This window comes from Dipodomys spectabilis, unplaced genomic scaffold (genome assembly GCF_019054845.1).
Source record: "Dipodomys spectabilis isolate Male_0828 unplaced genomic scaffold, ASM1905484v1 ptg000051l, whole genome shotgun sequence".
Taxonomy (NCBI): Eukaryota; Metazoa; Chordata; class Mammalia; order Rodentia; family Heteromyidae; genus Dipodomys; species Dipodomys spectabilis.
Genome location: NW_024870728.1, coordinates 2,000,699 through 2,027,499, shown reverse-complemented (window position 1 = coordinate 2,027,499; position 26,801 = coordinate 2,000,699). Strand labels below are relative to the sequence as shown.

The following is a 26,801-nucleotide window of genomic DNA, read 5'->3' as shown; positions in this document are numbered from 1 at the left end:
GTGTGCCGCGCAGTGTGCGCAAATTCAACCCGCCAGTCGGGTTGGTGGCTTTTGGATCCCTGAGGCTTGAAGGCGGGCGGGAGGACCCTTTTCCCCCCTCAAGAGGAGATGACAGCCCACCGTTTATTAACTTCTGCTTACGCGGAACCCAGAAGTCTTCTGCAAATCATGGTAAGGCTGCAAATAACAAACAAAAACCACTCATTAAACCATGAAAGACTGTGGGACCGAACGACTTCCTCAAATCCTGCTCGTCGGTGGGTCTCGGCGCCTTTTGCGTGTGTTGCTGGGGGTTTTGGTGTTACCCCTGCTTTGGACTGAGAGAGCTATCGACCTTTATAGTCAGAATGTCAGTACAGGAAGGGACTTTATAAACAGTTTGCCAACCCAGTTCCTTTTGTTTTTACATTTGAGGAAATTGAGGCCCAGAGAGGAGAAGAGATTGGCTATAGTGGGGAACAGAGTTCGAATTCGGCCTTAAGTTTTCTGATGTGCAGTGTGGCTCTTTGCACACCCAGGGGATGTTATTTTTAGTAGCATGACAATGTGATTGTTATTCTCCTTGAAGAAGAGTTTTCCCATCCAAGACTGAAACTCCCAGAGCAGGTTTCCTGAAAGAGAAAAAGTGTGATATTTATTTATCCTTAGTGTAGGTAGGACTTAGTGTTTTGACTTTTTTCTTTATCTTTCAAGGTGACTCTTAGTATGATTTCAGGAAGTAGGTAAAATTAGAATGGAAGTCTCCTAGGAGACTTCCTTTGACCTTTCCTAGGACTCCTTTCCTGTTCCTGTCCCCCCCTTTTTACCCATCTGGGCACCCACCCAGTTTTTTTCCATGTAACTCAACAAACATGCTTTCAGGTTCTATTATTTGTCAAGCACTGAGTCGGTGAAGGTGAAAGATATGATCAAATAAGGAGACTCAAGGTGGAGTGTGACAAAATGACATGAAAGAAATGACATCAGACTGCCACAGAGGTCTGATGGAGAGATTCATAACAGCTGATAAAACTTTATGGATAAGCTGGGCGCCAGTGGCTCATGCTTGTAATCCTAGGTACTCAGGAGGCTGAGCTCTGATGATCGGGGTTCAAAGCCAGTCTAGGCAGAAAAGTGCTCGTGAGAGTCTTATCTCTAATTAACTACTCAAAAACCAGAAGTGGAGCTATGGCTAAAAGTGGTAGAATGCTAGCCTTGAGCAAAAGAGGCTAGAACCTGGACAGTGTCCAGGCCCTAAATTCAAGCCTCTCAACCAAAAAACAAAACAAAACCCCAAAAAACCCTTTATGGACAAAGTGTCATTTGAACTTGAAAGATGGGTAGGATAATTTTTTCTATATTATGAATTTTTTTAATCTTTAAATGTTTTGTTTACATGCCTTCTATTTGTCTGAGATAGAATCTTGCAATGTTAGCCCTAGAGCTTGCTCTGTAGAGACCAGGCCGGTCTTGAACTCAAAGTCTTATCCCCTTGAGTGCTGGAATTCAGATGTATGCCACTATACAAGACTCCCTTAAATGTTTGTGTTCATGAGTATACCTGTGGTATACATATATATCCCTGTTGTCCCCACACAAATCAACATAAAGAACATTTCCAGCATTCACTTGTGCCCCTTCATAATCAGAACTGTGCTCTTATTTCTAGAGATAAGCAGCCATTTTTCTGACTTATTACTGACTAGATCAGTTTTGAATTTCATTTAAGTGTAATCATACAGTGTGTACAGTATATGTCTGGCTTATTCGTCAACAGTTTTGTGACATTTTTCTGCCAGTTGCTGAGTAGTAATCTACTGTATGTATATGACATTGAGTTATTGGTGACAGCTAGACTTTTTTTTTTTTTTTTTGTCGGTCATGGGGCTTGAACTCTGGGCCTGGGCGCTGTCCCTCAGCTCTTCAACTCAAGGCGAGCGCTCTACCACTTGAGCTACAGCGCCACTTCCGGTTTCCTGGTGGTTTTTATTGGAGATAGGAGTCTCACGGTCTCTCCTGCCCGGGCTGGCTTTGAACCGTGATCCTCAGATTTCAGCCTCCTGAGTAGCTAGGATTACAGGCGTGAGCCAACAGCACCTGGCTTAGACTTTTTTCTTTTTTAAACTGTTTCTAACAGTAGGTTAATTTTTTTTTTTTTTTTTTTGGGTGGTGATAGTACTGGGGTTAACTTGGTCTTATACTTGCTAAATAGGTGCTCTACTGTTGAGCCATGCCTCAGTCTTGTTTTTTTGCTGGTTATCTTAAAGATAGGCTCTTGCTTCCTACTAGGACACATGACTTGGAACTGCAGTGCTCTGGGTCTCAGCCCAGCATATAGATTAGGATGACAAGTATGAACCTTGTATTGGTTTAGGAGTTGAGAAGATGTCTCACCAACTTTTCTTCCCAGGCTTGCTTTAAACTTCAATCTTCCCACTTTCAACCTCCAAGTTGGAGGATTGCAGGGGTGAGCCATCAGCACCTGGCCACAGCTGCATACTTACATGAGCATGCATATCTTCCTTTGGGTAGGTCTGTACACAGAGTTTAGGAGAGAAGTAGCTGTCTTGGAGGCCATGAATACGATCAGAAATTGTAGATATTGCCAGCTTTCCAAGGCAATAGTATAGTTTATGCATTTACCAGAAACGTGAGAGAGTTCTAGTTGTCTTGTATCCTTGTGAAAACTGCTGTTATTCAGTCTTTTTAATTTTAGTTATCTGGTTAAGTGGCAGATTTTATGAAGTTATTTATATTTTTGGGATGATGAGAATTTTTCTTATGCTTATTGCCTATTTGAATATCCTCTTTTGTGAAGTGCCTGTTCAAGTTTTGCCCATTTTTTTCTTGATTGTGTTTTTTAAAAGTATAGTTTTATTGTTATAAGGTGTTGTACTGAGGGGTTACCATTTCATAAGTCAGGTAATGAGGACATTTCTTTTTGGGCAGTGTTATCCTTTCCCTCGCTTTTCCCCAGTGTCCCCCATTTTTAAACAATTGGGTGATTGCCTTCTTACTGATTTGTCACTCTTTCCATAGTCTGGATATGGAGTTCCTTTGTGTGGTCTGTGCTCTGTGCTTTTCAAATTTCTTTCCTAAGGCTGAGGCTTGTCTTTTCAATCACTTACTGATGGCCTTTTGAAACAGAAATTCTTATTTTTTTTGTGTGATTCTTTACTTTTTTCTTTTTTTAAATTGTTATTACAAGGTGATGTACAGAGGGGTTACAGTTACACAAGTCAGGTAATGAGTACTGTTTGTTTTTTTTTTGTTGTTGTTGTAGTTGTTGTTGGTTGTGGTGCTTTAACTCAGGATCTAGGCAGGGTCCCTGAGATTTTTTTTGTTCGAGGCTAGTGCTCTACCAATTTGATCCGCAGGGCCACTAGTTTTCTGGTGGTTATTTGGAGATAAGAGTCTCATGTTCTTTTCTGTGGGCTGGCTTTGAACCATGATCCTCAGATCTCAGCCTCCTAAGTAGCTAAGATCCATCAGTGCCAGGCTTTATTTTTATTTTTGCTTTGTTTTTATAAAGATGATGTATAGAGGGGTTGCAGTTACCTAAGTCAGATAAGAGTACATTTCTTTCTGGACAGTGTCATCCCTTCCCTTGCTACCAGTTTTTCCCTCTTGTTTCCACCCACAAGTTGTGTAATTAGAGATTTTTAATTTTAATGTTGTATGTTAGTGTTTTCTCATGGAACTTATTTTGCATTGAATTTAGGGGATGTGTGTGTGTGTGTGTGTGTGTGTGTGTGTGTGTGTGTGTGTGTGTGTGTGTGTACACATATGGCATTCTTGGTGCTTGAACTCAGGGTCTGGTCACTGTCCCTGAACTTTTTTGCTCAAGGTTAGCACTCTACCACTTGAGCCACACTCTACTTCTGGCTTTAATTGATTAATTTGTGCTGAGAATCTCACAGGCATTTCTGCCTGGGTTGGCTTCAAATGGTAATCCTCAGATCTCAGCCTCTTGAGTAGGTAGGATTCTAGGCGTGAGCCACCTGTATCTGGCCTGAATTTAGAAAATTTTTGTCTGTAGGGCTAATAGTTTTTTTTTTAAACAAATGATGAGAGAAGAACATTTCAAAAAAGAAGAGAAGCAAGCCTGAGCACAGGTCTGATCCAAGTTGGCTGGGCATAGAAAGGCCTGGAGTTTGGGCTATGAAGGTGGTAGGGGAGACCAGGTTGGAAGGGCTAGTGGGAGACACACTGAGAAGGGCTTTTACTGCAGCCCTGTGGAGTCTGGACTCCCCTTGACCATGCAGAGGCATTGCTAGATTTTTTTTTTTTCCCTGTGGGTCTTGAACTCTGGCCCTGGGCACTCTTCAGCTCAAGGCTAGGGCTCTACCACTTGAGCCACAGCGCCACTTCTGGTTTTCTGGTGGTTAATTGGAGATAAGCATCTCATGGACTTTCTTGCCTGGGCTGGCTTTGAACCGAAATCCTCAGATCTCAACCTCCTGAGTAGCTAGGATTATGGGCCTGAGCCCCCGGTGCCCTGCTATTGCTAGAAATTTTATTAACCCAGATTGTATCCAGTTGTCTTCCTCCCACCCTGCTTCCACTGCCCTATGCATTTAGCACCATCTTCAGTCAGCCTGAGTCCCTCGGGCCAGAATCCTGGGTATCTTTCCCTCTCCCTGCATTCACTACAGCACCAGGCCCTTCTTTTTTTTTGGTTGGATGTGGGATCTGAACTCTGGGCCTGGCCACTGTCTCTCAGCACTTCAGCTCAAGGCTAGTGCCTATCACTTGAGCCACAGTGCCATTTCTGGCTTTTTCTGCTTATGTGGTGCTGAGGAATGGAACCCAGGGCCTCATGCATGCAAGGCAAGCACTCTTCCACCGAGCCATCTTCCCAGCCCCAGGCCCTTCTTTTTCATGTCCAGTTTTGTTCAAATCTCCTGTGTTTTATCTGGAATAAACCAATCATCTCAGGAGTTTCCCTGCTTCCAGTCCTGTCTACAACTATCTCAGTCCTGTATCGCCCGTGTGGTGATCATTCTCAGAGGGCAGTTCTTCACTCTCCTTTCCACCTTAAAAACCCTAACAGTTCCTTGTTACACTTAAGAGAAAATAAAAACTCCTTCACTTGGCATATGCTCTATGTTATCTGTTGCTTGATCCATGCCCCCAGTCTTTTTTGCTTCCATTATTTTTTTGGATAGGATCTGGAATTTTTGTCCTCAAGTCAGCATGAGTCCATGATACTCCCCTAATCTCTCATAGCTGGGATGACCCACTTCATTGGTTGAGATGGGGGTCTCACTAACCTTTTGCTTGAACAAGCTGGAATTTTGATTCTCCCAACCTCTGATAGCTAATAACTCAGATTACAAGTGTAAACCACAATGTCTGGCTTACTCTATTCTCTTCTACAATTTGAAAGTGATGTCATATCTTTCTCACCACACTTAATACACTGGAGCTGCTTCTTCTTTTTTTAAAATATATTTATTAGCTTTTTTTTTTGGTCCATCATGGGGCCTGAACTCTGGGCCTGGGCGCTGTCCCTCAGCTCTTCAGCTCAAGGCTAGCACTTTACCACTTGAGTCACAGCATCACTTTTGGCTTTTCCTGCTTATGTGGTGATGAGGAATCAAACCCAGGGCCTCATACATGCAATATAAGCACTCTACCACTGAGCCACCTTCCCAGCCCCCCACTGGAGCTTCTTGAGGGGGAAAAAAAAAACTTTGTTTTATCAAGAATCGTGTTTTATCCAACACTAGCTAGAACATTACAGATGCTAAAAGTATTTTTTTAAGAAATGATTTGATTGATGTGAAGCTCCTAAGCATCCGAGTGTTTGATTTCACATTCCACTGCTCAGTAGGTAAATAGGGCTCTTTTCCTTGTCTTCAAGACTTAAATGTTTGCGGCTATAAAGAAATCAGTTTATCCAATTATGTGGCATTTCTTAATCATCTTTCCAGGGCAGTTAGCTGGCATCCAGTGCAATTCTATGAACCATTGTTGGCGCAACTCATGCCTATAATCCCAACTACTAAGAAGCTGGGATCTGAGAATCCAGGCTTGAGGACAATCTGGAGAGACAAATAGGGAGACTCTCATCTCCAATTAACTAGCAAAAAGTCACAGCTGTAGGCACATTTCAGGTGGGCTTGTAATCCTAGGTACTCAAGAGGCTGAGATATGAGGATTGTGGTTCAAAACCAGCCCAGGCAGAAATGTTTGTGAGACTCTTTTCTCCACTGAAAGAGCTGGAAGTGGAGCTGTGGCTCAAGTGGAGGAGTGCACTAGCTTTGAACAAGAGGCACTCAGGGACAGTGCCCAGGCCCAGAGTTCAAGCCCCAGGACTGGTACAAAAAAAAAAAAAAAAGAAGAAGAAGAAAAAAGAACATGCTCCTTGGTTTCAGCAGAACAACAGACACTGATCGAGATGCATTGTACTGATTATCTGACTTGTTGTATTTATACCCCTATGTACAATGCTGCTTGTTTCTAGGCCTCACGTTTCTCTGTACCGGGAGGAGCCGTACTTTCATTCGGCAGCTCCAAGGATAAAGCTCCAAGAATGGGTTTAGGGCCCTGGATGGTTACGACAGCCTCGGTTAGGCCCCCGGGATCGCCTGGGCCCCATCCTTCTGGGTCCCCTCCTCACTCGCTTCTCCACCCAGCCCGCCGACGGCAGCTGGGCCCGACCCCCTGCTGTCTCGCGGTGTCGCTCTCTCTTGCTCTCGCTCGCTCGCTCGCGCTCTCTCTCCTCACCCCCCCCCCCCCGGGAACCTTGTGCGCGCGGAACTCGAGTGCAGCGCGTGCGGGTTCCGGGGGAGCCACCCCGGCGACGGGGCGGCGGAGGTAGAAAAGCGCCGGACGCCGGGCTGATCATGGACGCTTGACAACCTGCGGGCAGGCTCCGGGAGGCCGCGCCGGCGACCACGACGAGAGGACCAGAGAGACTCGCGGGGACAGGTAGAGGGCGTGGGGAGGGCGGGCCGTGGGGCGAGGTGTGGGTCTCGGCAGCCTCTCGGGCTTCACGGACACCACAGAAACCCCGGTGGCCCCGCCCCGCCCCCGCCCGGGATGGCGCCCCGGGCTCCGCTCCGCCCTGCCGGACCCCCACCCCTGTCCGCTGCCCTCGGCCTCCACACCCCATCCCCACCTCTGTCCGCCACGCTCGGCATCCGACCCCGACCCCCACCTCTGTCCGACGCCCCTCGGCCTCTGACCCCAACCCCCCCCCCCCCGCCCACCTCTTTCCGCCCCCCTTGGCCTCCTTTCCCAGACCCTCTCCTCTGTCCGCCGCCCTCGGCCTTCCGACCCTGACCTCCACCAATGTCTGCCGCCCTCAGCCTCCTTACCCCGACCCCCACCTCTCTGCCACCGTGGGTCTCCGATCCTGACACCCCCATCAGCTGGCGACCCTCGGCCTCCGAGCTGCCCCCAAAGCCTGCCTTTTTGTCCTCCTCCTATCCACCCAAGTAGCGCCCTCTCCTGTGGGGAATTTATCTCCATCCCCTGGCCTCGGGACCCCACCCCCACCCCCACTCCAGGAGAAAGTGACTGCCGCGATCTTACAGGCTTCCGCACAAGCTTTGCTCTTGCCTGAGATCTTTTGGAGGCACCGAAATTTCTCCCCATTTCTTGCCTCCTCTTCACCCCTAACACTCCTCTTTTTGTCTCTTAGCTGAGATCCTCCTTTGTGTCTTCAGACAAATATCCATTTGAGCCAGTTATTCCTTCCTTCTTTCCTGTCCACCATCCCCACCTCCCTGGCCTCCTCCTCCCTTCCCCCTCTACCTGTCATTCTCTCACCTTTGCTTTCTCTTCGCTCCCCAGAACACTTTATTTTCTAGTACTTCACTTTTTCTGTCTCTGACAGGACTTTATGAGGTGATCTATGTGAGGTCACATACTTGTTTTTCTAATAATGTGAGAGTTGCTGCTCTACAGCTAGTTTCTCTTGTCCAAAGCTATTCTCCTTTGTGTCATTCAGTTATACAAACCTCTTTCCCTTTTTTCTATTCCAAAGAATGTATCATTTATAGAAGACCATATTTTATTATATATATATATGTATATATATATATATATATATACATATATATATATATATTTATTCACTCTTGTTGGTCATGAGGCTTGAACTCAGGGCCTGGGCACTGCTTAAGTTTTTCACTTAAGGCTAACACTCTACCACTTTGAGCCACAGCTCCACTTCTGATTTTCTGTTGGTAAATTGGACATAAGAATCTCATGGACTTTCCTGATGAGACTGGCTTTGAACTGTGATCCTCAAATCTCAGCCTTATGAGTAGCTAGGATTACAAGTGTGAGCCACTGGCACCTGGCTTTTTTTTTTGTGTGTGTGTGTGTGTGTGTGTGTGTGTGACTTCTATAGAAGAGGTGTGCACTCAGCATGCATTAGGTTGTGTATTTGAAGGGCCCTCTGGAACTAAATTGTCTTGGAGATGGCAATACAATATCTAAATTGTTTTTCAAATTCTGTTATTGTTGAGATTTAGTACAAGGTCTGAAGTCATTTGGTAAAATGTCACAGGTCAGTGATGGAGGGATTTTCCCCATAGACTTACTCATGTATTTTTTTAAGTTTAAGTGTGTTATTCCTTATTACTCACAATGACTTTTTTTCATTTTCCTATGCTTAAATGTTTCTCTCTCTCTCTCTCTCTCTTTCCCCTTGTGTTGCTAGGGGTGGAACCCAGGGCTTTGGGATTGCTAAGCATTACTGTACCTCTGAACTACATATACCTCCAGTTCTTATTTTATTTTATTGTTCTTCATCTTTTTTTTTTAACCTCCAGTTCTTTTTTCTTTTTTCTTTTTTATTCTTTTTTTTTTTTTGGGTCCGGTCATGGGGCCTGAACTCTGGGCCTGGGCGCTCTCCCTCAGCTCTTCAGCTCAAGGCTAGCGCTCTACCACTTGAGCCACAGCGCCACTTCCAGCTTTTTTCTTTTTGCTTATATGGTGCTGAGGAATCGAACCCAGGGCCTCTGGCATGCAAGGCATGCACTCTACCACTGAGCCACCTTCCCAGCCCCCTTTTATTCTTTTTTATATGTTTTTTATTGTAAAAATACTGTACACTTACATGAGTAAGGTAATAAGTACATTTCCTATCGAGCATTGTTACCTCCTCCTTTGTTTTCCCCCTACCATCCCTTCCCTCTCCACTTCCGCAACTCTTCCCTCCCCACCCTTACCTCCAGTTCTTAATGAGATTTAATTTTTTTTTTTTCATTGTAAAGGTAATACAGAGGGGTTACAGTTATATAAGTTAGGTAATAAGTACTTTTTTTTTTTTGGTCAGTCGTGGGGCTTGAACTCTGGGCTTGGGCATTGTCCCTGCGCTCTTCAGCTCCAGGTGAGTGCTCTACCACTTGAGCCACAGTGCCACTTCCGGTTTTCTAGTGGTTTTAGTGGAGATAAGAGTCTCATGGACTTACAGGCGTGAGCCACCGGCGCCTGGCTGAGTACATTTCTTTTTTTGGTCCGGTTGGGGGCCTGAACTCTGGGCCTGGGCGTTGTCCCTCAGCTCTTCAGCTCAAGGCTAGCGCTCTACCACTTGAGCTACAGCGCCACTTCCGGCTTTTTTCTTTTTGCTTATGTGGTGCTGAGGAATCGAAACCCAGGGCCTCAGGCATGCAAGGCAAGCGCTCTACCACTGAGCCACCTTCTCAGCCCAAAGGTTACTTTCTTTTTTTTTTTTTGCCGGTTGTGGGGCCTGAACTCTGGGCCTGGGCACTGTCCCTCAGCTCTTCAGCTCAAGGCTAACGCTCTACCACTTGAGCCACAGCGCCACTTGTGGCTTTTTCTGCTTATGTGGTGCTGAGGAATCAAACCCAGGGCCTCATGCATGCAAGGCAAGTACTCTACCACTGAGTCACCTTCCCAGCCCCCTGAATACATTTCTTTTTGTATAGTTTCATCCCTTCCCTCATTTACTTTTCTCCCAGTTTTTCCCTCCTGACCTCCCCGCCCCCATGTTTTGTTTTTAATGAAGTATGATTATTGTCTTTTTAAAATCTATGTCTGGCTTTAGACAATAAATAAGCTGTAACATTGCCCTAAGAAACCCCTATGTTTCTTTAGGTCTTCATAAGCTTTAAGAACTTAGAAGGTAGAGCCTGGCACCGGTGGCTACACCTGTAATCCTAGCTACTCAGGAGGCTGAGATCTGAGGATCATGGTTCAAAGTCAGCCTGGGCATGAAAGTTCATGAGACTTTTATTTCTAATAAACTACTCAGAAAACCAGAAGTGGAGCTGTAGCTTAAAGTGATAGAATGCTAGCCTGAATAAAAAGAGCTCAGGGACAGCACTTAGGCCCCCAAGTTCAAGCCCAGAGGTGGGGGTGGGAGGGAAGAACTTAGAAGGTAAAACCTTTGGAAGGACAGATGTCTTTTACAAAGTGTATTTCAAACTTAAGAAGTAAGGAGAAAGTCCTATTAGCGCCAGGTTGAACTTTACCCATCTCAAGAAATAGTCATTGCTTCTTGACTTGTAGCTGTTTTTTATTTGTGAACACTGTAAAATCCAAGTGTTTTGGTATCTGGAAAGAAGAAGGAAGAATGTCTGACACACTTTCCCTTTTGGACAGATCTCAAGGCCAGAGAATGGCAGGTGAACAGAAACCTTCAAGTAACCTCCTGGAGCAGTTTATTTTATTAGCCAAAGGTACCAGTGGCTCAGCCCTTACTGCTCTTATAAGTCAGGTGTTGGAGGCTCCTGGAGTATATGTCTTTGGAGAACTGCTGGAACTAGCCAATGTGCAGGAGGTAAGAGTGGCTTTCAAACTTTCTCTTGTCTTTTTTTTTTTTTTTTAATTTGTATAGGTTAATTACAAAGTAACCTTCTAAAACATGTCTTCTTCAGTTAGTTGCAGAAAGAAGTTTCCATATAACCTGTCAGTGTATGTACACAATGTATATCTTGATCAGCATCACTCCTTTCATCATTCTCTTGTCATCTTTTCTGTACTTCTCCAGGTTCTCATAGAGTTGCATTGCTGAGTTACAAGGATCTTGTTAGGTACCCTGTTGAGGAATGGGAATTACTTGTCGGGGTACTGTGTTGGGCTCCTTTTATTCAGTATTTTTTCCTGAACTTGGGTCAAATTGAATTGGATTGTTAGCTATCTGAATGATAGTAAAAGTGTCACAGTGCTCTTGAAAAATTAGAAACATAGTGCCAGTTCTGAAGTTTGAACTCAGGCCTGAATACTGTCTCTGAGCTCCTGTGTTCAAGGCTAGTGCTCTACCACTTGAGCCACAGCTTACTTCTGGTTTTTTGGGTAATTAATTGGAGTATAAATAGGCTTTTCTGCCCAGGCTCACTTCAAATTGCAGTCCTGAGTCCTGAGCCTCTTGAGTAGCTAGAATTACTGGTGTGAGGCACCAGCACCCAGCTTGTTTCAAGCATTTTGAAGGACAAAATCTCCAAAGCAATATAGAGAGGGAAGATTGGTTTGGAACACACAGAGCAGACATTACTGCTATTAAGCATAACATGGGCCTGAGTAGGAAAATACTGATGGTTTCTGTGGAAGGACAGTGCTGAAATAAATGAAGTAAATGTGCTAAAAGGCATGTACTTGAGAGAGTGCTCCAGTTTGCTTACTTTGACTGTTGTATCCAGTTTTTGTCATTGCACCTCAAAAATGAGAAGATCTGTTGAATGACCATATGGCACAAAGAGACATAAAGTATCTTACTCTTTTAATCTCTACATGTCACCAGAGACACTTAAAATTTTCTGCATTTCTTTAAGAACAAACATCTTTTCTACTTTGAAAGAGTGCTCGGAGCTCCAGATTTGTTGGTTGGGGAGGTCAATTTCCTCTTTGCCATCAGCAGCCATCATTACGCAGGATGGCATGCTGCACAGCTCTCAGTGTGGTACTGCTGTGCTGGATGCTGCCAAGAGTGGTCTCTGAGTTCTTGGTGGTGCAGGGCTGCACATAGGAGGTGGCTGGCTTTTGTTGGGTGGGTCATCACTTTCATGGTGACCATGCCACCTTTTCCATCAGCTGCTGGCTCTGCTCCCACAGTCAGTTGTAACTTGAGCTGTGGGCCTTCATGTGAATGGGCTCAGTGGCGCTATATGTCTTCTTGTTACTCTTTTTTTTTTTTTTTTTTGGTGCTATTACTGGGGCATGACCTCAAAGCCTGGATGCTGCCCCTTAGCTTTTTTGCTCAAGGCTAGTGCTCTAGTACGTAAGCCTTGGAGGTAAGAATCGCATGTACTTTCCTTCCTGGACTGGCTTTGAACCTCAATTTTCAGATCTTAGCCTCCTGATAGCTATGATTATAGGAAGGAGTTACTGGTGCCCAGCTTGCTTATTCCTCTTAATCAGGAGACTAGAGTAGTACCCCATTACCAGTCCACACATGGCTTTTCTTACTCTGATGGCCAGAGGTGGAAAAAGAGAGCACTTCTATTTTTTAATTACAAATTGGTTTTTCATGTCAGTCTTGCTGGCTAAAGTATTAAGTTTCTTTGGAACTAAGAACATAGTAGGCTTTCAGTAAAAATTTAAATGAATTGTTGAGAAAGATTGGAGAGAACTGGGTTTATTTTTGCAGAAGAGATAACCAAAAGATAACATGGCTCTTTAGACTCATGAAAAGCCCTAATAAATATGCCAGATAGGTGGTTTTTTTTTTTTTTTTTTTGTAACTATGAAAGATTAGCTAAGAAGAAATGGATGGACTTAAAAATGGTGCTACATTATTGATTGAGGATAGTAGGGAGAAGTTTTGGAGTATGTACTCTTGAGAAAAGAGTCTGTTCCAGCTCATTTTGTAATTATCTGAAAAGTACCAGCTCTCTTGCAGTTCTGAGTCAGGGACTACTGGAGGTTTATGTAACCTGAGTAAGTAGACTTCTTCCTGGGGTGCTTAGTAAATCACCTTTATCTCCCCACAGTGTATATTTTTTCATGTGTGAGTTGATTATAAGCTTGTTACCTTTCAGTGGTCTGAAATTACAGATGTAGTTCTGGAACGTGTGTGTGTGTGGCGGGGGGGAGCATGGTGGTCCTGGGGCTTGAACTCAGGGCCTGAGTGCTGTCCCTGAACTTTTGTGCTCAAGGCTAGCATTCTACGAGTTGAGCCACAGCTCCACTTCTGCTTTTTGGTGGTTAATTGGAGATAAGAAGAATCTCATGGACTTTCCTGCCCACGCTGGCTCAAATTTTAGCTATTTTTTTAAAAACAAGCTAAAATTGTGTAGATTTGCCATTGGTATCTTCCCCTTGTTAATTCTGTTTTGGCTTTCTGTTTTGGTAAGTTGGAAGAAAGAGGACCAGCTTGTTTGCAGTTTAAGAAGCAGGCAGTGTAGGTAGGTATAGGTAGGTAGGAGGGCATTTCCAGATCAAACAGTGGTGCTTTTGGGTTTTCTTCTACAGATGGCTCTTTGCCATCAGCATTAGTAAAAAGTAAGTAGTTTTTTGTTGTTGTTTTTTTTTTTTTGCGCCAGTCCTGGGGCTTGAACTCAGGGCCTTGGCACTGTCCCTGAGCTTCTCTCTGCTCAAGGCTAGCACTCTACTGCTTGAGCCACAGTGCAACTTCTGGCTTTTTTGGTACTTAATTGGAGGTAAGAATCTCATGAACTTTCCTACCTGGAGTGGCTTGGGACCATGATCCTCAGATCTCAGCCTCCTAAGTAGCTAGGAGTAAAGATAGATATGAGCCACTGGTCCTGGAAAGTTTTATACTCTTACTTCTTAACCCAGCCTGACTTTTCCATCATACACATACATCTCTCCCAAGGTTCATAGTCCACAGTAGTCCTGAAATGTGGAACTAAGTTTAACTCAGTTTGTGTTAATATCACACCTTGTACACAGGACTGCTCCAATCTTTTTTCTTTTTTTCTTTCTTGTGCAGGTCCTGGAGCTTCAACTCAGGGCTTGAGTGCTATCTCTAAGCTTTTGTTCTCAAGGCCAGGACTCTACTACTTGAGCTACAGCTCCATTTCTTGCTTTTTGGAAGTTGATTGGAGATAAGAGTCTCATGAATTTTCTTGCCTGGGCTGGCTTTGAACTGCAGTCTTCAGCTCTCAGCCTCATCGAGTAGTTGGATTATGGGCCTGAGTCACTGGTGTCCAGCCAGTCTTGATTTGGATACAAAGGGAATCCTGAGAAAACCTGCACTGCTTCCAGTGCTGAGTGCTGTGCATGCACACTGGAGAGAGAGAGACAGAGAGACACAGAAAGACACAGAGAGACACAGAGACAGAGACAGACAGATTGAGAGAGAACATGAGAAAGAAGAGAATTAGAGAAAGAAGAGAGAGATGTTATTTGAGCATATTGTATTTAGTGTAAAACATTTTCATCTTCCCAAGGAAGAATGACTCATTTTGAGACTGTAACAATCTTGTTCACCAAGACACTAATGGTCTGGAAGAGACCTCACAGGCCACTGAAATGTACAGAGTAAACAGTCAGGGGGTCTTCAGCATGTGCTCACCAGTCCTGTGTAACACTGTAGTGATGGGTAGATGTCTGCTCTTGGGTGAACTTTGCTTTTTCTCCTCAGCTTGCGGAAGGGGCTAATGCTGCTTATTTGCAGTTGCTGAACCTGTTTGCCTATGGAACATACCCTGATTACATGGGTGAGTTGGTTAAGGGCCTTCAAAATGCTTGTCTTTACATTGTTGCTTGATTCTGAGGTTCATCAGTGTTGAAGATATAGTGTGTGTATGCACACGCAAGCATGTATGCATGTATGTGTGCTGGTTCTGGATCTTGAGCTTGGGTACTATCCCTAAGCTTTTATGCTCAAGGCTAACACTCTACCATTTGAGCCACAACTCCACTTCCAGTTTTTTGGTGGTTAATTGTCCTACAGACTTTCCTGTTTGGGCTGACTTCCAAATTCGATCTTCAGATCTCAGACTCCTGAGTGGTTAGGATTACAGGTGTGAGCCATTGGCATCTGGCAAGGGGAAGACTTTTGACCTGGTTGTTTCTCATCCTACTGTGCTTCTGTAGGTGACCTCCCAAAAGAAATTGCCCCTTTCCCCTTTTATCTCCTCTGGGTTAAAATGGGGACTTGTATGTCCACCCACAGATAGAGCCCTGTTTATTTCTCAGATGAGCTACTGAGAACTGGTATTTATAAAGCACTCAGCAATGACATGAACTGTTAGCGTACCCACTAGTAAAATATTTCATTGTTATCAAAATAGTTTCTTTTGCTGGGTACCAGTAGCTCCCTCCTGTAATCCAGCTGGTTCAGGAGGCTGAGAGCCCAAGTATCTAGGTTAGAAGCTAGCCCAGGCAGAAAATTCCACAAGACTGTCTCCAGAATAATCAGCAAAAACCCAGGCTGGAGTCACGGCTCAAGAGGTAGAATGTCAGCTGAGCAAGCAAGCTAAGCAAGCATGAAGACTTGAATTCAAACCTCAGTACTGCTAAAAACTAAATATTCCCCTTCCTCCCTACCTCTTTCTCTTCCTATTCCCTCCTTCCTTCTTCTTCCTTTCCCTCCTCTATCTTTCCTTCCTTTGTTTTTTGGGTTTTGGATCTCACTTTGCAGCCAGCCTGTCCTTGAACTCACAGTCCTCCTTCCTTAGCCTCCCAGCTGCTGGGATTATAGAGATATACCACCAAGTCTCCTTATACTCATTTTTAACATTCTGTTATGTACCAGTCTACCATTGAGCCATGTCCCTAGACTTATTGTGGTTTATGTGAGCCTTGTGTAATGATATCAAGGCTTGAAGTCAGATCTTAGTACTCTTGCTGGGCTATTTCACTCATGACTGGAGCTCCTGCACTTGAACCATACCTCTAGTTCAGCTTTTTTTTTTTTTTTGTCGGTCATGGGGCCTGAACTCAGCCTGGGTGCTGTCCCTCAGCTCTTCATCTCAAGGCTAGCACTTTCCCACTTGAGACACAGTACCACTTCTGGCTTTTTCTGCTTATGTGGTGCTGAGGAATCAAACCCAGGGCCTCAAGCATGAAAGACAAGCACTCTACCACTGAGCCACCTTCCAGCCCTCTGTCCAGCTTTTTGACTGGTTACAGATAGAATCTTAGTCACTTTTTTTTTTTGCCAAGGCTGGCTTCCCACCTTGATCCTCAGATCTCAGCTTCCTGAGTAGCTAGGATTATAAATGTGAACCACTGGAACCTTGCACTTTTTTGTGAGTGTCAGTTCAGTCCTGGGGCTTGGTTCAGCTTTTTGGAATCCAGAGACTGTACACAGCTGCTGCTGTGATCATTACTGTGATTGCTGCTTTGGCTCATCCCTCAGGCTCATCTCAAGCTCTACCTCTCCCATGAAGCTTTGCTTTTTATCTCCTGTACGTCTGCTGCCTTCCGCTCCTCCCCTTCTCATGCGTCTTTCCCTCTTTTTTGTCTTTTCCTTTCATTTCCTTTCTCTTCTAATAGTCTCTGTCTCTGATGGGCCTGCCTGTCCACAGCATTTGTAGGCTGTGGACAAGTCCTGGGCCATTGAGTTGTGTGGCTGAGGTCTCTGGAAGTTATGTGCTGCAGTTCTCCATGAGCCCTTGTTCTTGATTCCCCTTTAGAAAGTGCATGCATGTACAAGCCATGCTTAAGGCACATGGCTTTGCAAAGGATTTGGAGTACTGTATTAGCATGATTGTTGGAGCATTTTGTTTCCTCACGCCTGGCTTTCAGGAGGAGCCTAAACTCCTTGTGTGTAGAGACTGAACGTTTTCTTTGGGAGAAGCATGTGATCTTCCAGATAAGGCAGGAGGTGCTCACGGAGCGTTTGCCTGATGAAAAGTGCAGATTCCTGACAGTGATTTCCTTGTAGATGTGGCGGGGAGTGGGTGAGCTCACTCCATAAAAGGAATCCTAACTTTATTTTGTGTCTTGATTTTTGTGGTGGGTGGGACTGAACAGCCAACAAGGAAAGCCTGCCAGAACTGAACCCAGCTCAGCAGAACAAACTGAAGCACCTCACCATCGTGAGCTTGGCATCGAGAATGAAGGTATGGTGCCCAGCCCTTTCCTGTCTTTCTCCCAACCCTGAGTTGGGTATCTCATTGGCATCAGTGAGGGAACTGCCCTCTATACATGGTAGTCATCTCCTAAATGCATGGAATTTACTTGGCAAAGGAAAAAGAGAAATGGTGTACAGACTTATTCCCATTCCACCCAGGAAAAGAAGCATGTCCCCTAGTGATTGCACCAGCAGGTATCTGCTCTGGCCTGGTGTGGGGCTCCTGCAGGGAAAGCATTTGCTGCTGTTTAAAGACTTACTTTGGACTGGGAAGGTGGCTCAGTAGTAGAGTACTTACCTTGCATACATGAGGCCCTGGGTTTGATTCCTCAGCACCACATAAGCAGAAAAAGCTGGAAGTGGCATTGTGGCTCAAGTGGTAGAGCGCTAGCCTTGAGCTGAAGAGCTGAGGGACAGTGCCCAGGCCTAGAGTTCAGGCCCCACAACTGAACAAAAATAAAGAAAATTAAAAAAAAAAAAGACTTCAAACAGCAAACAGCTTATAGCAAGTTACCAGTGTCTCCAGTGCTCAGTGCACAGTGTGCTGTGCCCAGGCTAGTGGTGGGTATTTAGTTAGTTAGATGGTGTGTGTGTGTGTGTGTGTGTGTGTGTGTGTGTGTGTGTGTGTGTGTGTGTGTGTGTGTGTGTGTGTGTGTGTGTGTGTGTGTGTGTGTGTGTGTGTGTGTGTGTGTGTGTGTGTGTGTGTGTGTGTGTATCCATATCCATCCATGTGTCTGAGTCCTGAGGCTTGAACTTGGGGCCTGGACACTATCCTTGAGCTTTTTTGCTCAATGAGGAAAAAGCACTCTACTACTGGAACCACAGCTCCACTTCTGTTTTTTTTTGGTGGTTAATAGGAAATAAGGATCTTACGGGCTTTCCTGCCAGGACTAGCTTCAAACCTTGTTCAGATCTCAGCCTCCTGAGTAGCTGGGATTGCAGGCATGAGCCTTCAGTGTCCAGTTGCTTATTTAGATCTGTCATTTCTGAAGTAGTAGTGATATGAAGTGGATTTGCAGGAAATGGCTTATTTGTTTGTGGCACTGGGGTTTGAATTTAGGGTCTTGCACTTGCTAGGCAGGTGCTCTGCCACTTTACAACACCCCAGCCCAGTTTTGCCTTTTTTTTTTTTTTTTTGTTGGTCGTGGGGCTTGAACTCTGAGCCTGGGTGCAGTCCCTCAGCTCTTCAGCTCAAGGCTAGCACTCTACTACTTGAGCCACAGCGCCACTTCCAGTTTCCTAGTCATTTATTGGAGATAAGAGTCTCATGGTTTTTACTGCCCGGGCTGGCTTTGAACCATGATCCTCAGATCTTAGCCTCCTGAGTAGCTAGGATTACAGGCGTGAGCCACCAGCGCCTGGCTGCCTTAATTATTTTTTAGATAAGCGCTCATGTTTTTGCTCAAGGCTGACCTCAGAGACAGTCTCTCCTCTATGCCTCCAAATAGCTTGGCTCACAGATGTTCATCATCATGCCTAGCTTAGTTTTTGAGATGGGGTCCTGCTTTTTGCCTGGTTGACCTTGAACTGTACTCCTTCTGATCTCTGCTTCCCAAACAGGATTACAGGTGTGAGCCATTGTACCCAGCCTACGTATTTAGATACTTTATCGTCTTGAGTCATGTAGAACATTGATGCAGCCCAGTAGACAACTGTTGGTGGGGATTTGGCTTTGGTTCCAAGAGTCTGAGGAAGCAGGAGCAAGCTTCACGATGCTCGTGGGCTGACCATCTCCACTGGCCATGTGTAGGAAGATGTGCTGGTGGTTTAGTTCTTTTCTGTCATTCTTCTGGAAAGCAGCCAGTTCTCTTCATTGTCCCGGATCTGTTGAAGGCTTAGGATATTCTGGTACTTTCTGCAGACTCTGTGCTTCCAGAAGGCAGCAGAGTGCTTCTTTTTCCTCTGGAAGGAGGGTTTAGGATCTGTAAGAGCATGCTCCAGGTATGGAAGTGAGAGCTGGGTAGAGTCCAGGATGTAGAGAGTCAGGAAGAGGCTTTGGTCTCACAGTTCATTCACCCGTCTCATGGTCACTGTGTGTTAATTATTACCACTGGCCTGCATTGCCCGAGCCCAGAGCAGTTGTTGGCTCTGTGTAATAACCTGAATTTTCATTACTGCTTACCAGGTGGTTTCCGTAACGATGTCACATGACCCTCTCCACAGTGTATCCCCTACTCTGTGCTGCTGAAGGACCTGGAGATGAGGAATCTCCGGGAACTTGAGGACCTCATCATCGAAGCTGTCTACACGGACATCATCCAAGGCAAATTGGACCAGCGAAAGCAGCTGCTTGAAGTGGATTTCTGCATCGGCCGGGACATCCGGAAGCAGGACATCAGGAACATCGTGAAGACACTGAGGGAATGGTGAGGCAGGCTGGGGTGCCTGGCACATCCTTTTTTTTTTTTTTTGTCAGTCATGGGGCTTGAGCTCTGGGCCTGGGGGCTGTCCCTCAGCTCTTCAGCTCAAGGCGAGTGCTCTACCACTTGAGCCACAGTGCCATTTCCAGTTTTTTGGTGGTTTATTGGAGATTAAAGTCTCATGGACTTTCTTGCCCATGCTGGCTTTGAACTGTGATCCTCAGGTTCAGCCTCTTCAGTAGCTAGGATTACAGGCGTGAGCCATCAGTGCCTGGCTGGCATGTCCTTCTTGCCTCTGCATACACAAGCAGGATTTCCAGAAGTCTGCCGAGGGATTGATGTAGGTCTTGGGGCCTTGGGACAATGAACAGGAAAGTGGGACTGTGTTTGTATTACAGCTGCCTGCCAGCAGGAATCACTTCGGGGCTCCTTGGGCCAGAGTTGTAGATTAGTTCTTAAGTTCAGTTGGGGGCTTTTTTACTCGTGGGCGATGACCTACGCAGCATCCTTGCCGTGTGTAACCTGTCCCGCTCTTCCCGGCTGAGCTCAGATGTCAGTGTTGAAGGGCTAAGAGAATCTATGTTCAGAGTCAGTAACATTGGTCTGGAATTTGTGAACTACTGGGAGGGATATTATACATAAGACATTTTTTCTTTTTTTCTGCTTTGGAACATGACTTTCCATTTGAAAGTCTATATCACATGTTAACTATATCACATAGAATATATGATAACTATATATTGATATGTTTACATCCTGCTAATAATTGAGGACCATGTCTGAAATGCTAGCTATGTGGAGGGAGAGATAAGAGCATGACAGTTCAAGGCCAACCTGGGCTGACCCTGTCTCAAAACCAGGCTGGTTTTAGTGGCATAAGCTTATGGTCCCAGCTAATTAGGAATCAGAGGAAGGATTGTGGTCTGAGGCCAGATTGGGCAAAGTAAGCAAGACCTTTTTGAAAAACAGTCTGGCTCAAGTGGTAGTGAGTTTGCAGCATGAGTCCCTAAATTCAGTCCTTGGTACTATAAAAGCAACAAAAAACTTAGCTATACTCTCATTAATGTTAGTGGAATGTGATTGCCTGGGAGTGCAGTTTCATATTCTTTAAAGACTTATAGTTATTTAGCTAAGTTGGGACATACACAGCCAGATGATGTTAGAGAAGCTGTGAGGGCGAGCTGGGGTGGAGGGGAACTGGAGGAGGGAGGGAGTGTCGCAGGCAGGCACATGCGGCACATGCGCGCGCACACGCACGCACGCACGCACACACACACACGCACGCACGCACACCCACCTCACCAAGCAGAGCGGCACGCTTCGTGCACAGGCACAGGGAAAGTGTTTTCTTTACAACTAACTGAATCTCTGGCTTGTCCCCAAGTAGAGGACACTTGGGTATGTACAGATTTTTGTCTGAAGTGTGACCCCCGTACACGGTTGACCACGCCCAGTTTTCTCTGTTCAGTCCCCAATGGCTGGCCAGGAGGAATTATCCAAACTACTGTCTAAGGGTGCTTACCAGGGTAGATTTGTATAACTTCTATTGAGTTATTGGCGCATTGGGTTGGAACAGAATTACTGTGTTGAGCAATACCAAAAAAACCACCAAAGTATGTACAGTATTGAATCCAATATTGCATCTTTTTTATTGGCTTTATTGGGGTTTGAATTCAGAGCCTCAGCCAGGTGCTGGTGGCTCACGCCTGTAATCCTAGTTACTCAGGAGGCTGAGTTCTAAGGACCAAGGTTCAAAGCCATCCTGAGCAGAAAAGTCCATGAGATTCTCATCTCCAATTAACTACCAGGAAACTGGGAGTGGGGCTGTGGCTCAAAGTAGTAGAGCTCTAGCCTTGAGCAAAAGAGCTCAGACAGTGCCAAGGACCTGAGTTCAAGCCCCATCACCAGCACCACCACCAACAAAAAGAATGAATTCAGGGCCTTACACTTGCTAAGTTGGCACTCTTAAACTTGAGCCATACCTCCAGCCTTGGTTTTTGCTAGTTAATTTGGAGATGGAGTCTAGTAATCTTTGTTTCCTCAGGCTGGCCTCAAATCATGATCCTTTAGTTTTCAGCCTTCTAAGTAGTCAAGGATTACAGACATGAGTCTCTGGTGCCCAGCTTACAGTATTCCGTCTGTCTGTCCATCCATCCATCTATTTATGACTGTACTGGGGGCTTGAATTCAGGGCCTGGATGTTGTCTTTTAACTTACTTTGAGCTGTGTCTTCTCTTTGAGCTCTTTAGTGGTTAGTTAGGAGTCTCATAGACTTTCTTGCCCAGGCTAATTACAAACTGCTCTGCTCAGATCTCAGCCTCTAGAGTATGTAGGATTGTAGGTGTGAGCTACCAGTGCCCTGCAAACTTTTTTTTTTTAATTTCAAAATAAAAACGGGAAAATCAGAAAGAGTAGGAGTGTGTGCAATTAAAAGAAACTTCAACTTTTGAGGAAAAGGGCAAGTCCCCAAATAGGAGGCTTTTTAGCCTCCTGTTGAGGAAAGGGAGGGACTATTCAGTGCCATCTGTAGGTCTCTTCCTTCTTCAATCTCAAGAAACTACCCGCAAAGCACCATTTTTATGTTTTGTATTACATATTTAGATCAGTTGATCTTTTGGAAGGGGGAGCAGTCAGAGGTGTTAAAGTAAATCCCATAAGGTGCTGGGAAGCCTTTGGGAGGGGGTGTCCTGAGGCCAAAGACTCGCCGAGTATCCCGGCTGCTCAGGGCTGCTTTCCCGTTGCAGGTGTGATGGCTGTGAAGCGGTTCTGCTGGGCATCGAGCAGCAGGTTCTCAGAGCCAACCAGTACAAAGAGCACCACCACCGGACTCAGCAGCAGGTGGAGGCAGAGGTGAGGAGAAAGAGAGCCTTTGCTTCCATCTTGGGGGTACCTGGTTCTTCCTTTGCACGGGTTTTGTGCCTGTGTTCATTTATCTTCAAAACAAATGGATGTGTATTAAAAACTTTTTTTTTTTTGTCGGTCATGGGCTTCAACTCTGGGCCTGGACGCTGTCCCTCAGCTCTTCAGCTTAAGGCTAGCTCTCTACCACTTGAGCCACAGCACCACTTGTGGCTTTTTCTGCTTATGTGGTACTGAGGAATTGAACCTAGGGCCTCATGCATGCGAGGCAAGCGCTCTACCACTGAGCCACCTTCCCAGCCCTGTATTAGAAACTTTTTAAGCACACAATCAGAAAGGGAAAAATTCAGTGAGTGAAGTAAGATGAAGGTAGGCTGTGAGTGTGGTTGGTGAGGACACTTTTGGCTTCTTGGACATAGGCTGCAGCCTTTATATCCTGGTCATCTGCATTGGTAACACACAGATCCTTTAGGAAAAATCCCTGGTCTTGGTTAGCACTGGAAGTCCTTCTCTGGCAGCTGGGGTTTTGGGGGCTTGAAGTGTTAATGATATTGAATGCTGGCAGAGCCTGTTGCTGTCACTAGATGGCACTAAGGATTTATATTTGAGGGAACGAAATCAGAGGCCAAGTCCATGGCCCCCTCCACAAGTCAAAATAATGTGTGGATTTAATAGTCTTCTAGGGAACTTGGACTAGACTGGTATAGGACGAGAAAGCAGAGCTTATAGCCTTGATGTTTCCCATTGGGTCTGTGTGGTACCAAGTGTGGATGCTAGAGACATACAGAAGGTGCTCACTGTGTGCTTATTACATTAGAAAAGAAAACAGATTTACAAAAACCAAATTTAGCTGGGCGCTGGTGGCTCACACCTGTAATCCTAGCTACTCAGGAGGCTGAGATCTGAGGATCGCGGTTCAAAGCCAGCCGGGGCAGGAGAGACTGTGAGACTCCTATCTCCAATAAACCACCAGAAAACTGGAAGTGGCGCTATAGCTCAAGTGGTAGAGCGCTCGCCTAGAGCTGAAGAGCTGAGGGACAGCGCCCAGGCCCAGAGTTCAAGCCCCACGACCGACAAAAAACAAAAACAAAAAAAACAAAAAAACCCCCCAAATTTAATCCCGTTATATCGTTAGTGCAAGTAAAAACTAGTACACTTTTCAGAATGTATTACATATAGGTTGAACATCCCTAATGGATTTAAAAACTCAATCCTAAAGCCCTTCAGAATTGGAAACCGCACGCGCGCGCGCACGTGTGTGTGTGTGTGTGTGTGTGTGTGTGTGTGTGTGCGTGTGCGTGTGTGCGTGTGCGTGTGTACGTGTGCATGTATGGGTGCGCACATGTACATTCCAGTACTGGGTCTTGAACTCAGGGCCTGGGCACTGTTCCTGAACTTTTTTTAACTCAAGGTTGGCAGTCTACCACTTGAGCCACAGCTCCACTTCTGGCTTTTTGGTAGATAATTGGAGGTCAGAGTCTTACAGACTTTCCTGCCTGCACTGGCTTCAAACTGCAATCCTCAGCTCTCAGCCTCCTTGAATAGGATTTTGCCAGGTACTGAGGAAATCTGAAACTTTTTGAGCCTCAGTAAAAGCTATGCAAATCTTATCTTACAAAATCTGCAAAGCTCTGAACTCTAATAGCCTGTAGTCTGCCCTTAGAGCAGTGCTGAGCAGTGTGGAGTGCACAGCCGTTCTAGAGCACTCCCTTGTAGCAGCCACATCTTCCTCGGGCACTACCCAGGATGAAGGGAGCTCAGGGCTGTGCATTCAGCCACCAAAAACCAGACTGGGAACTAATTTGAAAACTATTGCATACATGTGATGCAGTAGTACCAGATGGCATGGAGAATCTGTGTCAGAATGGAAAAGTGTTCAGAAGTTGCTTAGATATTTTTTGAGTCCCTACTTGGTTGACTGAAAGAAAATAATCCCCCTTCTACTCTCCTCCCCACCAGTCATGGGGCTTGAACTCGGCCTGGGCGCTGTCCCTCAGCTCTTCAGCTCAAGGCTAGTGCTCTTGAGCCACAGCACCACTGCCAGTATTCTGGTGGTTTATTGGAGATAAGAACTTCATGGCTTTTCCTGCCTGGGCTGGCTTCAAACTGTGATCCTGATCTCAGCCTCCTGAGTAGCTAGGATTATAGGCGTGAGCCACTGGTCCCGGCTTTTTGTCATTTGATTTTTGGCAGGTCTCACCGTCTGGCCTAGGCTGACCTTCAACTCGCTGTCCTTCTGCCTCAGCCTTCTCTGTGCCGGCATCTCCGCTGTGTTTTACCACGTGTGGCCATTTGCAAGTGTCTTCTTACATTTTCTTCATTTGCCCGTTGTCAGAATGCTATTTTCTAGTTGTTTGTTCAGAGAGAATGGTGGGGTTGTGTGGTGTGTGCTCTGGTGAGGATATTCGTGCCTCTGCACGTGGCGGTCACAGAGCCCAGAATGCTCGGATCATCCCTTCTTTGTGGGGGTTGCAGCCGCTGCTGTCTGCCCCTGCATTCTACCTGTCACCCGGACCACTTCTGCCTGTTTTGACCAAGAAAGCACTGTTCCACTGTTTGCGCGACTCATCTCGGTCTTCCTGCGGCAGCCCTGCGCGGTCCTCCCCTATCCTGCTGGGGAGCGGCCTCCTTACTGTGAGTGTTGGCGCTGACCCCCTCCCGCTTCCCCCTCCAGGTCACCAACATCAAGAAGACACTGAAAGCCACCGCCTCATCGTCAGCTCAGGAGATGGAGCAGCAGCTGGCCGAGCGGGAGTGCCCCCCCCACGCCGAGCAGAGGCAGCCCACCAAGAAGATGTCCAAAGTGAAAGGTCTGGTCTCCGGCCGCCACTAGGGCTGGCTGGGGCAGGTGGGGAGGGGACACCAAGAGCCTCTGTCCTCCCCTCTCTACCTGCAGTGAGTGCCAGACCCGCCCACCCCCCTCACCAGCACCTCCCCACCAACCATGCACCCTCCCCTCCTCCCCCCCTTCCTCTCCACATGCTCCCTTCAGACTCAGGGGCTCCACGGATGCCATCCTCCGTCCTCACGGGTCGGCCCTGCCCGCCTTCCCTGCAGGAGGTTCTTGTCTCTGTGTTCTTTTGCTCAGCACATAAGCCGGAGGCAGCTTTGCCCGGCCTGGGGATGGCTGCAGAGGAGGCCCCACCTCGTTCCTTTCCAGCCCCCATTCCACTGTCCCCACCATGGTGCAGGCATCTCTAGCCAGGAAGCCACGTGCGCTGTTCCGTCTCCTGCCTTAGCCCTGTGGGCAGCTCTCAGTCAGGCTGTGGAGGGACGCGATGCTGGGCTATGTTTACTAAACCTGCGGGTTTTCAGCCTCTCTGAGCCTGGCTCAATCTGTCGTCAGTGGGCAGTGCTGGCTGACTCACCTCTGGTATCTGAGCACTGACGGAGGGAGCTGGGGGTCCCCCAGATGGCAGAAGTTGTTTCCCCCAGCCCGATGTCCTCTGCTGGCCACTCTTCCTGGCCTCTGACTGCTCAGCCTTGCGGGGCTGCCGCCAGCATCCGCTCTCGCGAGATCTTCCATGCCTCGTGGCGGGGCCTCGGTCTGGCGAAGGACTCTGCTGCTCTGCCCCCCCCTCCCCGCCTCACCGGCGACCCACAGCCCCGTGATGACACCGTACTCCTGGCCAGAAGAAGGACTTGACTAGACTTTCAGAATTCGAACAGTTTCAGGTTATATTTTAACTTTTTTTTTGTACAGGTTGATTCTAATACATTTCAACATGCTTTTTCCTCCTCTGTGTCAATATTTGTTAGAGACTGATGGCCAGGGATTCACTCCTGGTCGGAGGGTGGCATGCGTGTATGTGTGTGTGTGTCTCGTTTTGTTTTTACGAGGGGAGGTGGGCATCCTGGATTGATTGAAAGCTCACTGAGGAAAAAGCACATTCTAGAACAGAACAATAAACGTGTAGATTTGCTGTACATGACTGCAGAGCGGACTTGCGCAGATGGTGGATCTGGGGGCAGGGCCTGGGCTGGCTCGGTGGATGCTGTTCAGTTCCATGGTTTAAAGATGTGGTGTCTCCTTCTTCTAAAATGGGTGCCTGGCACTGGTGGAGCTCAGTGCTCAGTGTCCTTCAGTGTGCTCCCGCCAGCCCTGGGGCCACACCGCACTACGCCCGGCTGGGGAGTTGGCTTCATCCCAGCGTGTAGCCCGCATTCACGTGCTCTGGCACGGACCGTTGCTGAAGCCTAGAGCCTCACCGGAAGTTTAGTACCATGGTCCCGGAGAAGTCCTGGGCATGATGCCAGTGCCCACACTCATTCAACCACAACCACCAAGGCATTTTGAGAATGGATTTTTTGTTTGTTTTCCCTCTTATCCTGGGCTTGAATTCAGAGCTTTCACACTCACTGAGTTTTGTTTGTTTGTTTGTTTTTCTCAAGGCTAGTGCTCTACCATTTTAGCCACAGCTCTATTTCTGGCTTTTGGTGATGAATTGTAGATAAGAGTCTCAGGGATTTTCCTTCCTGCACTGGCTTTGAACCATGATCTTTGGATCTCAGCCTTTTAAGTAGCTAGCATCACAGGCATGAGCCACTGGTACCCAGAGAGAATTGATGTTTTTTGGTGGGATATATTTTGGAGAAGTTTTGGGAAAGGTGCACAGACACACACACACACACACACA

The 26,801-nt window shown here is 46.4% G+C and overlaps 1 protein-coding gene across 3 annotated transcripts; it reads left to right on the top strand.

Moving 5' to 3' along the window:
- Positions 1 to 9: 9 nt before the first annotated feature.
- On the top strand, positions 10 to 26,091 carry Cops7b (COP9 signalosome subunit 7B). 3 transcript variants are annotated; one of them, XM_042679306.1, is made up of 7 exons: positions 10 to 171; positions 10,564 to 10,741; positions 14,507 to 14,582; positions 16,846 to 16,934; positions 19,109 to 19,311; positions 22,050 to 22,155; positions 24,839 to 26,091. In XM_042679306.1, exons 2-7 carry the CDS (start codon positions 10,580 to 10,582, stop codon positions 24,995 to 24,997), a joined length of 795 nt encoding a protein of 264 aa, XP_042535240.1. In that variant the 5' UTR covers positions 10 to 171; positions 10,564 to 10,579; the 3' UTR covers positions 24,998 to 26,091. The 3 variants fall into 3 exon arrangements, with proteins under 3 accessions (XP_042535240.1, XP_042535242.1, XP_042535241.1); XM_042679308.1 differs by lacking the exon at positions 10 to 171 and adding an exon at positions 6,800 to 6,915; XM_042679307.1 differs by lacking the exon at positions 10 to 171 and adding an exon at positions 6,802 to 6,911 and having other exon boundaries at positions 10,561 to 10,741.
- The last annotated feature ends 710 nt before the right edge of the window (positions 26,092 to 26,801 follow it).